Source organism: Ogataea philodendri, assembly GCF_020536065.1.
Source record: "Ogataea philodendri strain CBS6075 chromosome Unknown scaffold2, whole genome shotgun sequence".
Classification (NCBI taxonomy): domain Eukaryota; kingdom Fungi; phylum Ascomycota; class Pichiomycetes; order Pichiales; family Pichiaceae; genus Ogataea; species Ogataea philodendri.
Window position 1 is genome coordinate 1,056,439 of NW_025764020.1, and position 13,919 is coordinate 1,070,357.

General features: G+C 44.6%; 9 protein-coding genes across 9 annotated transcripts; 5 read left to right on the top strand and 4 right to left on the bottom strand.

Annotated features, from left to right (window-relative positions):
* Positions 1-45: 45 nt before the first annotated feature.
* OGAPHI_004446 (uncharacterized protein) lies at positions 46-1,860 on the top strand (the record flags this gene model as incomplete). Its single annotated transcript, XM_046205525.1, has 1 exon — positions 46-1,860. One exon carries the CDS (start codon positions 46-48, stop codon positions 1,858-1,860), a length of 1,815 nt encoding a protein of 604 aa, XP_046061461.1.
* OGAPHI_004447 (uncharacterized protein) lies at positions 413-4,760 on the bottom strand (the record flags this gene model as incomplete). The annotated part of the gene is made up of 3 exons (XM_046205526.1): positions 413-472; positions 544-1,901; positions 1,982-4,760. The coding sequence occupies 3 exons, from the start codon at positions 4,758-4,760 to the stop codon at positions 413-415; spliced, it is 4,197 nt and encodes a 1,398-aa protein (XP_046061462.1).
* OGAPHI_004448 (uncharacterized protein) lies at positions 2,167-3,453 on the top strand (the record flags this gene model as incomplete). The annotated part of the gene is made up of 3 exons (XM_046205528.1): positions 2,167-2,195; positions 2,352-2,490; positions 3,292-3,453. The coding sequence occupies 3 exons, from the start codon at positions 2,167-2,169 to the stop codon at positions 3,451-3,453; spliced, it is 330 nt and encodes a 109-aa protein (XP_046061463.1).
* Positions 4,761-5,169: 409 nt separating the features above from the next.
* On the top strand, positions 5,170-6,030 carry OGAPHI_004449 (uncharacterized protein; the record flags this gene model as incomplete). Its single annotated transcript, XM_046205529.1, has 2 exons — positions 5,170-5,293; positions 5,633-6,030. The coding sequence occupies 2 exons, from the start codon at positions 5,170-5,172 to the stop codon at positions 6,028-6,030; spliced, it is 522 nt and encodes a 173-aa protein (XP_046061464.1).
* Positions 6,031-7,229: 1,199 nt separating this feature from the next.
* OGAPHI_004450 (uncharacterized protein) lies at positions 7,230-9,431 on the top strand (the record flags this gene model as incomplete). The annotated part of the gene is made up of 1 exon (XM_046205530.1): positions 7,230-9,431. One exon carries the CDS (start codon positions 7,230-7,232, stop codon positions 9,429-9,431), a length of 2,202 nt encoding a protein of 733 aa, XP_046061465.1.
* On the bottom strand, positions 7,664-7,918 carry OGAPHI_004451 (uncharacterized protein; the record flags this gene model as incomplete). The annotated part of the gene is made up of 1 exon (XM_046205531.1): positions 7,664-7,918. The coding sequence occupies one exon, from the start codon at positions 7,916-7,918 to the stop codon at positions 7,664-7,666; it is 255 nt and encodes an 84-aa protein (XP_046061466.1).
* A 95-nt stretch (positions 9,432-9,526) lies between the features above and the next one.
* OGAPHI_004452 (uncharacterized protein) lies at positions 9,527-10,009 on the bottom strand (the record flags this gene model as incomplete). The annotated part of the gene is made up of 1 exon (XM_046205532.1): positions 9,527-10,009. The coding sequence occupies one exon, from the start codon at positions 10,007-10,009 to the stop codon at positions 9,527-9,529; it is 483 nt and encodes a 160-aa protein (XP_046061467.1).
* Positions 10,010-10,478: 469 nt separating this feature from the next.
* Positions 10,479-12,959, top strand: OGAPHI_004453 (uncharacterized protein; the record flags this gene model as incomplete). The annotated part of the gene is made up of 1 exon (XM_046205533.1): positions 10,479-12,959. The coding sequence occupies one exon, from the start codon at positions 10,479-10,481 to the stop codon at positions 12,957-12,959; it is 2,481 nt and encodes an 826-aa protein (XP_046061468.1).
* Positions 12,960-13,793, bottom strand: OGAPHI_004454 (uncharacterized protein; the record flags this gene model as incomplete). Its single annotated transcript, XM_046205534.1, has 1 exon — positions 12,960-13,793. One exon carries the CDS (start codon positions 13,791-13,793, stop codon positions 12,960-12,962), a length of 834 nt encoding a protein of 277 aa, XP_046061469.1.
* Positions 13,794-13,919: the final 126 nt, after the last annotated feature.

The window sequence follows — 13,919 nt, forward strand, 5'->3', positions numbered from 1 at the left end:
AAATAGAAAAAGATGAGAAATATTTGATGGCAACTTATCTTCCCAATGTTAAGTCCAGGAATTATTTTGAATATCTGTAAGGACGGCGCCACGCCGGACGTGCTGTATCTACAGGCGCACCAGGCCAAGTCGATTCCCGAGGCTACGGGAGAGCGTTTGAGATTGATGCTGAACGATGGACAATATGCTATCAATGGTGTGTTCAAGCCTAGCGAGGCCCAGAACGCCATTGAGAACTTCAAAAGATACTGTATTTTGAAGATCACGCAGTATGAGATCACTCCAACAAACAACGGCAAGATCTTCCTTGTTGTTGACCGTGCCGAGGTTGCTGAGCAGGGTGAGAAGTCGGAGATCAAGTACGAGAGTCTTGACGACTATTTGAAAGAGCACCCTGAGGACAACAATTTGCTCAAGGGCCAGGCTCAGGCCAGAGACAATACGATGACTCCGTCTCCTGCGGCCACTCTTCCTAAAAAGAGCGCATCGCGTCCTCCTCCAAAGTACCAGAACCTGTACTCCATTGATCAGCTGTCGCCATACCAGAACTCGTGGACCATCAAGGCCAGAGTTTCTTTTAAGGGCGACATGAAGCACTGGTCCAACCAGAGAGGAGACGGAAAGCTGTTCAACGTGAACCTGTTGGACGAGACCGGAGAGATCAGAGCCACTGCTTTCAACCAGGTTGCAGACAAGTTCTGGGACATTTTGGAGGAGAACAAGGTTTTCTACATCAGTAAGGCGTCGATGCAGATGGCAAAGCCTCAATTCTCGAACCTCAAACACCAGTACGAGCTGCAGTTCGATAAAGATACTATGGTGGAGCCGTGCGAGGACGATTCCGACGTTCCAAAGCTGAACTTTGACTTTACTTCTCTCGACAAGGTCCAGAGCTTGGAGACTGGCGCCGTGATCGACGTCATTGGTGTCTTGAAAGACGTGAAGGAGAAACAGGAGATTGTTGCCAAGTCGACCGGTAAGCCGTTCGACAGAAGAGACGTTGTTTTGGTGGACAAGACTGGATTTGCCGTGAACGTTGGTCTTTGGAACAAGCACGCGCGTGAGTTCAACGTTTCTGTTGGCTCCGTGGTGGCATTCAAAGGTGCCAGAGTGCAGGATTTCGGCGGAAAGAGTTTGTCGCTGATTCCAGCTGCTACCATCGTTGTGAACCCAGACATTGAAGAAGCTTACAAGGTCAAAGGATGGTACGACGCACAGGGCGCCAACCAGTCCTTCAAGACCATCACTGCCGACTCTGGTTCTGGCTCCAACAATGAGCTCAACTCCAGACAGTCCATCCTGGACCGCAAGACTATCAAACAGGCCCAGGACGAGAGACTGGGAATGAAGGACAAACCGGACTTTTTCAACATCAAGGCCACCATCTCGTTTATTAAGACAGACAACTTCTGCTACCCAGCCTGTCCGAACGATGGCTGCAACAAGAAGTTGCTCGAGCAAGATAATGGTACCTGGAGATGCGAGAAGTGCAACATCAACCACGCAGAGCCTAACTATAGATACATTTTGACGGTGTCTGTGGTAGACGAAACAGGCCAGATGTGGCTGACGCTCTTCGACGAACAGGCCAACCAGCTGCTTGGACTTTCTGCTCTGGAGTTTTTGAAACTCAAGAACGACGCTGAGGACCCAAGCATCGAGAGTGTTGGCGAGAACGCGCTGAAAACTTTCATCAACGAAAACGTCTCTTTCAAGGAGGTGTTGCTCAGAATCCGTGGAAAAGTTGACAGCTACCAGGGCCAGGACAGAGCACGGTTCTCTGTGGCCAAGATCGCCAAAGTGGACTTCCTTGCCGAGTGTGACGCGCTGGTGGAAGTTCTTAGTGGCTACGCTTTGTAACCTTGACGACTCCTCTTTCTTCCAGATTAGTGTATATTCGCCTATCATTAATTAAATTAGTTATAGTTGATCAGTCCGTTCACCTCCAACCAGAAGTCTTTGATCAGATTGTTGGCGTTACGCGTTCCCCTGGTGAGCAGAATCTTCTTGACGAAGATCTCCCAATTGTCAATTTTTTTGGCTCTTTCCTGGTTCAGCTTTGGAAACGAGTCGTTCAGCCACTTGCTCATCATCAAAGGATACTTTGCAACGAGTTGTTTAATGATCTCAATAAAAGTCTCCAGATTCGACCGTTGTGTAGCAAACATGTACTTGAGAACGTTGAACGTCAGAACGTAGCCCAGCTCCGTTTCGTTGAAGATCCGTCTCATTGCCATAGTGTCTTGCCGGTCTCCTTTCCGCAGAGTTATGATTCTGGTCCAAAACTTCTCAATTGCTTTCAACACAAACCTTTCATTGGACTGCAAGTGTCTGACGCCGAACTGCAACAGGATCGTCAGTAAGGGTTCGTTACCAATTAACAGTGATGGCTGGACTGTCAACATTGAGCCAAACAGATTCAAACTTGACTGCACAAGATCAGGATCGTCCTCCACAATGGCCATCTTGGATGTGAATATGGTGTCGATCGTACTATTGAGTAATTCGCGATCAATGGTCCGGTAATGTGCAACAATGATTGAGCCAAGTAGCGAGAACAGTAGTGGCAATGCGTTTGGTTTCTGAAGAGTGTTGGACTTGGTGACAATGAATTGCAGAATCGTGGTGTAGTCGATCACAAATGGCCCTGAAATTGTTTCTGTGAGTCCATACTTGAACAAGTTGACCGTTTCTTCCAGAATCGAGTAGTTGTCAGAAAGAATTTGGTTGGTCATGTTGAAATTGCGCACAATAGTGAGAAGCTTGTCGTGAAGTGCCAATGGGTCAGCGTCCCAGTATTCACGAACAGCGGCTTCCTGCTCCTCAGTATAATATCCGTCCACCTCTTCTGGGAGCTGCATTCCCTTTCCGACAGCACTGACGCAGCTAATCAAGCTGGTTAGATAGTCAACATACACTTCACGCTCTTCTGCGTTTGCGGCATCAAGCTTTGGAATAATGAGCATCGACTTGGAATCCAACAGGTCGAAGAGTTTTTTAAGGTTCTCACCTTGTATGACAGGATTCTTCACACCTTGGATAATCGATGCATAGGAGTTGATAATCCGTTGTCTGACAAGTGAGTCCACAGAAATATTGCTGATCATCTCACTGATGATGGTTTCAAAGCTGGGTAGAAACTCGACAAGGGAGAACCGACACTCATTGCAGATATCAGCGATTGCTTTCGAGCTTGTCAATTGGTAAACGTTCGAATTAATCATGCAATCGAAAAGGAAGCCCAGAATCTGTGGGAGGTATGTGGACCCCTTTTGAGTTTTGTAGAACCAGTCGGCGGTGGAAAAGAATTGGATAGTCGAGTTGATCAGATACTTGAACTCGTTGGACTTGGATTGTAATACCGTAGGGAGCAAGCTTGCGTCCAAAATCAAGCTCACAAGGTCAATCAACTGGGAATCCGCGCCTTCTTCACCAAAATCCTTAGATATATAGTTGGCCAAAAACAGGGACGGCTCTATACTATCAAGGTCTCCGGTCTGCAAACTGGAATGAACGGTTGATAAAAGATTAACAACCAGAGGTAATTTAATCAATGGATAAACCGATTCGAACAGATCACCAATGTCGCGGCGATATAGTGCAAATTCCTGCTTAAAGTGGGCCACATCTTCTGGAACATGTGCTTTCTTCCAGTAAATTTGGGTGATTTTGTTGAACAGCATCTTCACTTTGTCGTTCAGAATCTCATAAGAGGCCGGATCCTTTTCCATTAATGCTTGTAACGTGGTATCTTCGACAAGGCAATAGTCGGCAAAACGAAGCCAGAAATCAGCAAATTCTTTAGAAACATTCTCTTCGTCAATAGCAACACCTGGAAAATCTGTGAGTCCAACCAAAAAATCAAACACATGCGAATATTTATCATCATTGAGCTTCAACACCAAACCGCTAAGATCAGAGTCCAAGAATGCAATAATCAATCGCGCAAAATCGCACACGCTTTTTTCATCATTCTGGGAGCTAAAGTAGGAAACATATTGCACTCCGACGTTTCCAAATAGTAAGGATTGTAACTCGGATTTCAAGTTGGAGTTGAAAAATGTAGGGTTTATCTCGAGAATCTCGCTTAAAGTCTCGATCGCTTTTTCTGTAATCGAAAAGTCTGAGTTAGTGATCAATGATATGCAGATTGAAAGTAAGTTTGCCATGTTGTAGCGCTCGGTCGAATCAAACTCGGCCTTTGATGCGTAGTTTGCCCACGCGCTCAAGCACTCAAGCCATGCAACGACCAGCTTGTGGTCTCCTGAAGTTTTTGAAGAAACAACCATTAATTTTTCTGTGGTGGGGAACAAGTGTCTGTGGACTAAGTTATGTGTCTGGACGTTCGATAGACTTGTTGTTTCTTTCTTCACCAAGTCCTCTGCGATGATCTGAGAAAAAATAGTAAAGATCCAGATGTTTTGCCACGGCATTGAGATCAGTAATGAATCAAGTTCTTCCAGAGAAATTGTTGATTCAGTAGCTCTGTTGGCCGCGACAGAACTGATGAACGTTAACAGTGGATTCTCCCAGGTGCCATTGCTGTTCAGGAATAGAAGAGATAGGTTTGAGAACATTTTTTTGATTACAAACAAACCTGTTCGGAGTACGCTTTCGTCAGAAATCAAACTGATCAAATGATCGATCAAAGTAGCTCGAATTTCCAGAAGACGCACCGAGTCTTGATCATTCACCAATGACGCTGTATGAAAGTTGAGATTCACGGTGTACGTCAAAGCACCAAAGAATTTGCAATTCATTGACGGTTGAAGTAACAACTGGTGTGCCATAATCCATCCATACTTTGATTTCTGGTATTCCTGTAATCTTCTCTGGATCTCGATCACATTGGACGACGAGCTATACAAGGCATTGACAAGCTCATGGTTAGAAGTCGATCACTAGGTTCTACTTACATCAATGACTTCTTGTTCGGGATACACATCCATCACAAATAAGAACAAAAGAGATAAAATATTTTGGAGCTAGCTACAAAACAAAAACTAAAAACTACACCTAAAACCGATTTTTTGATTGAAAATTTCCGGGATAGACCAAAACTTATTGTTGTGACCAAAAAAAAAACGAAAAATAACAAACTTTTCCTGGTGTAAGGATGTATATTATATTAGGTTAAAGCTATTATGGACACCCAAAATTGTTCTCAATATGTCTTTTGACGACAAAACTTCAACTGATCGTACTGCCCCAAATGTTGGATCGACTCCTACCTTTTCAGGGGAGAAAGAACACGTATCATCAGTGGTGATCGCACATGGCTCAGTAAGCTCAAGTATTAATCTCAATATCTCTACAGGACCTCTTATTAACGTAACGTGTTCCCCACCAACCCCTTCGATCGCAACTGGAAATGTTCCCAGTTGCGATAACGCGCACAATCGCACGTGAAAACAGTGAAAATCAGGAAATCATTCATTTGGAAAGTGAAATTACACCGTACTGAACCAAACTGCTGATTCTACAAGAAATGAAGAGGATTTGGTAAACCTAGTTAGATCCTCACCGGAGTCACAAATCAAGAGACTCTGTGATCTCGATAAGAGGAAACTTGATCGGCTGAAAAGTGAAGAAAACAACATTAGAGAGTACAATTCCGAAGCTGACTTTACAGTCGACTCAAAATATTTGTTTTTCAACGCGTCCTGGCTTCCGACAGAGAGAAGAGAACGAAGGGTGGAGCACGCTCACGCTTTCCATGGCAAACTTACTCATTTGGATAATTTAGGTGAGTCTCTGGTGTTTGAATATGAGGCTAAGGCCACCAATCCATATGTTGTGGTTACTCATGCAGTTTGCACCCGGTGCCTGAAGTGCTACTCATATCACGGGAACGGTGTTAAGCCTTCTAAAAGGAAAGATGGAAACATTAGTTCGCATTTCAAGAAAACGCATTCAGGAGCTACTTCAAAGGTTTTGACGAAATCTTCGTCAAGTAAACAATTGGAATTGAATTTTGGTGCAAGATCCCAGAGAAGTTCTCATGAGAACCATGAGGCAGGAAACCAGTAAATTCCAGTGGGACCTGGGTAATTTTGTCACTCACAACAACACACCCTTTTGAGCCATGGATTCTGATCACTTTTTCTAAAAAGATGTGTTCGAAACTAGCAGTGCTACTTTCAAGGACCTCGAAAAGCGCAATTTCTCTTGGCCTATTTCACAGCTCACACAAGAAACTTGTAAAAGGGTTTTGAGGAAAAGAAAGTGGGCTTCTCGAATGATTCGAGAAGCCCACACTAAGCTCGTTGATATTATCGTGAAAATCACGATGATTGACGATTCAGTAGTTGTTATATTTTGGCCCCAAAAAATGTAGAATTATAACATAATACTTATGCGATCTCCTTTAAGGCTGTGCAAGTGTTACAAAAAAATTGGCTATGGTCCATCTCTGGAAAATTTTTAGTACAAGCTATATAGCATATACATGGCCGACCCAACATAAGAGTTTCTACAAATCACACTAAAAACTGTGAACAGTAGTTAGTGTAACTTGTCAGACAGCCATTTGCGTCCATCCAGAACACCCCTTCCGAAGAAGTACATGTAATGGATCGAGATCATCGCTCCTTGTTAAACAAGGAAAAATGTAGATGACCAGACCGCTAAGGATCGTGGACAAGCTAACTATTCTCACTCTAGGACACAAAGGTATCTACCTCATCAACCAAGTTGGATTCAGTGGCTCTTTTGAAGAGTCAAAGAGAGACGTGACCTATAGAAATGATCCTATGAAGTACGTCGACAAAGAAGAAAAGATTTTGCGTACTTTGGGCCCGTATTTATAGCCCTCGGGGGGCAACGAAAAATTTTACTGCTTACCTAATCGTCTTGTTCTAGTACGTATAAACGTTACGGCACTATTGTTTAACGCTTCAAAGGCGAATCTGAATGTAAATGGGTGGCTGGTATGCGCGACCGTGTTGCAATGCGATCATCATTCGCGCCAATACCAAGCTATTGTAGTGATCCCATCTTCCAAGCATCCATGACTTACACTACATTTATCTGGTGCAAAGGTGTGTATGCAATGTTTCTAGATAAAGTAGTCTGATAAAACCAACCAATTTAGAAAAGAATATTCTTTCTTGACGTTTTTAATAGAAAGAAATTGTCGGCTGTGGATTAAAGCAGCAGAATACATCCCAACAGACCGGTTTCAACTTCTTTTGAGGACGAACGTATAAGGTTGAACGATTTTAGCAAACATGTCGCAAACCATGAACAACAAGCCGTCCATGTTCTCGCTTATTTCGAACAACGGAACGCCGGGCGCGACCACATTGAGACAGGTATCCGGACCGAACAGAGGCGCCTCAAATCGACCTTGTGCTAACTGTACGTGCTCGCCAGGACTGCTATCTAGACAAGGGAGGCGCTCGTCCGTGTACATGAAGCGGATCAGTATCAGTCGGTCAAATAGTTTGAGGGCAAGTCAAAACCCGGCAGGTTCGCCCAACTTTTCGCCTCGCAAAAGAAATAGCGGATCTCTCTACACCATCGACTCGGCATGTTCTACCAAGGAGATTAACACGTCTTTGAGGCTCGAAAAACTGAGACTGGAAATGAAGTTGCATGACATTGCTGTTTATATTATTCCTTCTGCAGACGCCCATCAGTCCGAGTACACGTCTGCTCCAGATCAACGGAGAGCTTTCATAAGTGGATTTGGAGGCTCAGCTGGTGTTGCCGTCGTGACACGCGACGTGACTTGTATGAACGCCACTCCAGAAGGTCTTTCTGCTCTGGCAACTGATGGTAGATATTTCACACAGGCAACCAACGAGTTGGATTTTAACTGGATTCTTCTGAAGCAGGGTGTTCCAGGAGAACCTACTTGGGAAGAATGGTCTGTTTCGCAGGCTGTGCAGATGGCCTTGGACTCCGGAGAATCCATCAAGATAGGTGTTGATCCAACACTGTTCACCTTGTCTCAGATCAGAGCCCTCGAAGCCCTTGTTGCACAGAGAAACACCGATAAGGTGAAAATTGTGCCAGTCAAGGAGAACTTGATTGACAAGATCTGGAAGGTTTTCGAAGACGTTCCGGTTCGTCAGTTTAACGATATCTTTGAGCTTGGTTTGGAATACACCGGCGAAACCACACAATCCAAGGTGGCCAGACTGCAAACATATTTCCAGAAATACGGTTCTTCCACATTGGTTCTTTCTGCGCTGGACCAGATTGCATGGTTACTGAATCTAAGGGGTAAGGACATTGACTTCAATCCGGTCTTTTACAGTTATTTGATTGTTGAAGGTGACAAACTATCGCTTTACACAGACAGCCAAGCTACTGGATCAGAGAGTCTGATAACATATTTGGAATCAATCAACTGCACGATCAAGAAATACGACGACATCTGGTTTGACCTCAGAAAGTTGGCCACTTCTTTGAATAGCAATGGCGAGAAGATTCTTATCACCAGAGAGGCCTCATGGAAGATGGCCAACTGCATTATTGCGAAGAATTATTTGGAGGTCGACTCTCCTGTCGCCGAGATGAAGGAGGTGAAGAACGAGGTGGAGCTGCGGAACCAAAAGATCGCTCAGATCAAGGACGGTCAGGCTCTTATCACATACTTTGCATGGCTGGAACATTATCTTCTTGAAGAAGACGACTTCATTTCGGAGTACGAAGCCGGAATGAAACTGCTCCAGTTCAGATCGCAGCTTGCCAACTTCAAAGGCCTTTCTTTTGAAACTGTTTCTTCCACTGGACCGAACGCTGCTGTGGTTCACTATGCTCCAAAGAAGGAATCGAGTGCCATCATCAACCCAAACAAAATCTATCTATGTGATTCGGGAGCCCAATTTTTGGACGGAACCACAGACGTTACACGTACGCTGCATTTTAAAACACCTACCGTGGAAGAAATCCAAAACTACACTTTGGTGTTGAAGGGCCACATTGCTCTTGCCAAACTGGTGTTCCCTGAAGGATACACCGGGTACCAGATTGATTCCATCGCCAGACAGTTCCTATGGCAACATGGACTGGATTACGCTCACGCAACCGGCCACGGCGTGGGCTCATACGGCCCAGTGCACTCAGCGGGCGTGGGAATTGGTTACAGACCGTACTGCAACTCGGCAACGTTAGTTCCGGGTCATTTGATTTCCAATGAGCCGGGATACTACAAGCCGGGCGAGTACGGTATCCGGATAGAGAACATGTTTTACGTGAAGAAGAGCACCAAGGGCTACAACACAGACAGGAAGTTTTTGGAGTTTGAAACAGTGACTACTGTTCCTTATTGCAGAAACCTAATTGACGTGAAGCTGCTCACTGCCGAGGAGAAATCGTACGTGAACCAATATCACCAAAAGATATGGAACATCTATGAATCCAAGCTTCCAAAGAATAGTTTGGAGTACAAATGGCTCAAGAGGGAGTGCAAGCCATTGTGAAAATGGAGGGTAAAAGACTTTTAAGGTAATGTGTAACTGAATATTCTAATGCATCGAATTCGAATAAATAAATAGTGGGGTGTGACCATGTCTGTCTACACCATGAAAGACTCACCGCATCCGCAACTTCCCTTACTGTTTGGGTTCTTGAACACAAACTTGGAACTCAACTTGTCATCGATCCAATCCATCTCTGAGCCAATGATACTGAACAACGCCTTGGAGTCGATCAACACCTTGACTCCGTCTTGCTCAACTTGTTCATCGAATTTCTCGGGGTGAGACACGTATTCCAGGTGGTACGACAACCCAGAGCACCCACGGTTGCGCACGCTGATTCTGATCAGCTTTGGGTCTGGTTGTTGCATCAGTTGTTTGAGATGGACTATAGCGTTCGGCGTAAGGGTAATAACAGCTTTGAGCGGTTTGAGCTGTCTTCTTCTGCGTTTCTTTGGTGCGGCGATTTCTTGGGTCACTGGAGCAACCGGTTCAGGTGTAGCGGAGGATTCCTTGTTAGGAAGCGAGTGTTTGGCCCATTTGCTGTTTTGCAAAAGTTCTTTGCTTGTGTCGTCATCCATTTGTGTTTGTGGAGAATTTTGTTGATGTGAGAAGTGGTGGTACCGCAATAGCGATGCCGAAAGGAGAGGAGCCCTGAGTGCTATGCTCCCCTGTCTAGTTGCCAACGATAATCTATTAATCAGCATGATAAAGAAAGAGTATAATTTAACTATTTTTTGCAGTGAGCGAGTTCGGGAATGACCCTTCAGAACACCCGTGCACCAAAAAACTTGGCTGGGGCTGACATTTTCTAGGGATATGATTGGCCGGATAGGGCCCAATGAGGGGTACGGGAGAACACACAGGTGAGCGCTAGATCCGATGCAGACACACTTATGGATACTCTCACATGGATATACCGGTCGTTCTCCTCGGCTGTCATGCAGCAGATATAAATCGAAGTTTGCCCCAATTACCCCGGATTACATAAGCATACGTTGGAGCTACCCCATGCATGTGACATTGAAGCAAGTATATATAAGAGCGGAGATGGAGATGGGGGAAAAAGTTATGAATTCTGCACTGAGTGTGTCTGTGCTGCGAGACGTGGTTACACGTCTGAGGCTCAAGAACAACCATGTGTTCCGGTTGTTGAACATTAATCCGAACTCCAAGCCCGTTCTACTGTTTCTGGTGTCGATATCCTCGAGTTCTTTGATCGTTTTGGTTTACAATCTGATGAAAGTGGTAAACTATACGAAACAGCGGATATTTGACAAGCCAGAGATGAGTTCTCCTCGGCGGCAGTTCTACAACAAGTCGACAGAGTGTCGAGAAATCAATGTTCCTTACAAAAACCGCAACCTCAAGGTTAAAATCGATAGAATGAATCAAGATAGATACGAACATGACAAGTTGACTTTTAAGAGGTTCACTCGGGAGAATGGATCAGAAGGTATCAGCGAGCTCGTTGTTGAATCCAAGTTTTTGAAGAAACTGTTTGTTATCTGGCGACTGGTGCTAATACCCAAAGTGCTTCATCCAAATAGCACAATACTATTAGGCCAGTTGCTTTGCCTTATTGCGCGCACATGGATGAGTTTATTGGTGACAAAGTTGGACGGTCAGATTGTGAGAGACCTTATTGGCTTGAGGGGCAGATCGTTCTTGAGAGGAATAATTTATTGGTTTCTGTTTGCGTTCCCTGCTTCCTACATCAATTCAGGTATCAAGTTCTTGACTCATAGACTGGCTTTGAACTTCAGAACTAATTTGGTCAGATACTGTCACGACCTTTACATGGATCCAAGAATGGTCTACTACAAGATGCAGTTTAATGGTAACCAATCGGAAATGTACAAGATGGACTCTAATTACATCGATCAGTACATGACAGAGGATATCAAGAAGTTCAGCAATTCTTTAGCATCCATGTTTTTGAACGTGGGCAAACCAACAGTCGACTTGATTTTCTTTGCTGTTTATCTGCGTGACAACATTGGAAGCATAGGAATAGCAGGTATACTGATGTGCTATTTCTTCACGGGCTCCTACTTGAAGAAACATTCTCCAAATTTCAACAAGATCTGGAAAACAAAAACCCATCTCGAGGGCATATACTACAACTACAACTTGAACTTGATCAAGAATTGCGAGGAGATCTCTTTTTATCAGGGAACAGTGATCGAGAAGAATAAAGTTCATAAGATCTTCAACAATCTGCTTTCGCATTTTACAACAGAGATCAACGCCAAGTTCCACTACGGCTTACTCGAGGAATACATTCTCAAGTACGCATGGCCTGCATTTGGATACTTTTTCTCCGGTCTTCCTATTCTGCTCAACTACAACTTGAGCGAGTCAGATAGCATCAAGAGTTTTATTGTCAATAAGCGACTGATGCTGAGCATGGCCGACGCTGGGTCGAGATTAATGTACTCGATTAAAGATTTGAGCAGTCTGAGTGGAGTGACCGACCGTATTTTCACGTTGTTGCTAAATCTACATCAAGCACATGATCAAAACTTTCAATACGGACTTGGTGTCAACGGATTTGGCTCCCAGCTGAAGTTCACATCGTTTGCTTCGCGCTCGATCCTGTATCCAAATGCTCAGGCGGGTATCAACGGAACTATTCAGACATCATATCCTGGCCTAAGATTTGAGCAGATCCCAGTTATCGTTCCATCCAGCGAGGGAGCAAACGGTACAAAGCTTCTTAGCAGACTGACATTCAAGATCAACCAGGGCGAGAATTTGTTGATTTTGGGCCGCAACGGTATTGGAAAGACCTCTATCTTGCGTCTGATCTCTGAGCTATGGCCGCTCTACGATGGTCTTTTATCCAAGCCTTCGCCAAACGACATTTTTTATGTCTCGCAAAAATCGTATCTGTTCAACGGATCCCTGAGAGATCAAATAATTTACCCATTGAGCCAGATTCAGATGCTCGAGAAGGGATACTCCGATGAGGATCTTGAAGGCTACTTGAACGACGTTGGACTTGGGTATCTGTTGGACAGATTTGGCAGTCTAGACTACCATCCAAACGAAACTGCTACCATGCTGAGCGACGAGCTTATAGTCAATGATAAGAAGGTTAAAATTTACAACTCCAATCTTGGGTTTGGAGATGGAAAGAAGAATTGGGATACGTTACTGAGTGGAGGAGAAAGACAGAAACTGATCATTGCCAGAGTGCTATTCCACCAAAAACGGTTTGTGATACTTGACGAGCCAACAAACGCTATCTCGTACGACTACGAGGACGCAATTTTCGAGATGATGAAGGCCAAGAAATTCACCTTTATCACCATCAGTCATCGTGAAACGTTGATCAAATACCACGACTACCTGCTACAGTTGAACAGTGCGAACAGCTTTGAATTTAAAAAAGTTGATGGCGGGCTTCGAACGTTTGACAACGTCGAGAAGGAGATTGATTTTCTGAAGAGCGAGCTTTCAGATCTGGAACAGGTCAAGGAGCGCAAGAAGGAACTAGTAAGCCTGCTCAGCGGCAGCGAGGAGTGATCACCAAGGGAAAGCTCCCAACTTGTCATAGATTTCCTTGGCTTCTGCGAAAGGATGCTCGTCGAGGGTCAGAAGCGTATTTAGAACAGGTTCCGTTTCCTGATGGTAGAATTCTTGTCCAATACCGCGTCCAAGAACGTCTCTTGAGACCTTTTTATCATATAGTTTTGACCCAATGCATCCAAACCAGTCTTTTTCAAACAGATCAGTAGCGAATTTCTTTTCACTGAAGTACAAGTCCTCAAAGTACGCTTTCTTTTTCGCTTCCCATTCGCCATCCGAGAGATTCAGCTGCTGTGCACTTGGATAAGTTGGACCCACACCAATGAACTCTGAGTTTGTCAATTTCAGGGCCTTGGCATGGAGTTCGGAGAATCTATAGCGTTTGAACTCGAAGCTGACGATCTGGACTTTCTCCGGGAAGTTTCCCGTGGTTTTGCGGAACAATGCCAGCGCAAGAAGTAGGTTCTCATAAGAGTCCCGGGCATACTCTTCCAGGATGATTCTATCTTGGTTTTCTGGAGTAACCAATCCTCTCAGTCGTGCTACCTGTAAATAGCTTTCACTTTCTGACAGCTTGATTCCCTTTTTGGTGTATCCTCCCGAAATAACCAGAATCGACTTTGGATTTTGCTCCAGCAACTCGATTCCCTTGTGGATGTGCTCGACAAAGGAAAGATGGTCGTTGGCTTCGTACTGGAATGGAGCCAGGATCCAGTCATCCTGTTTGAATCCGGGTCCTTCCTCATTTGGCCCGAGCCTGGTGGTGCTGGCCTTTCTCTCTGCTCCAGCAGTAAACACAGAGTGGCATGCAAGCAAAATAAGCGTGGACATTGGACGAGTAATCAACAGTATCTATAATCTTAGGTGTTAATTAAGATATAGACCCGCATGCATGAATCGACGGGTCGGATAAAAAAATATTTTTCTCTCTAAATAAATTTTCAGATCGCTAGGATA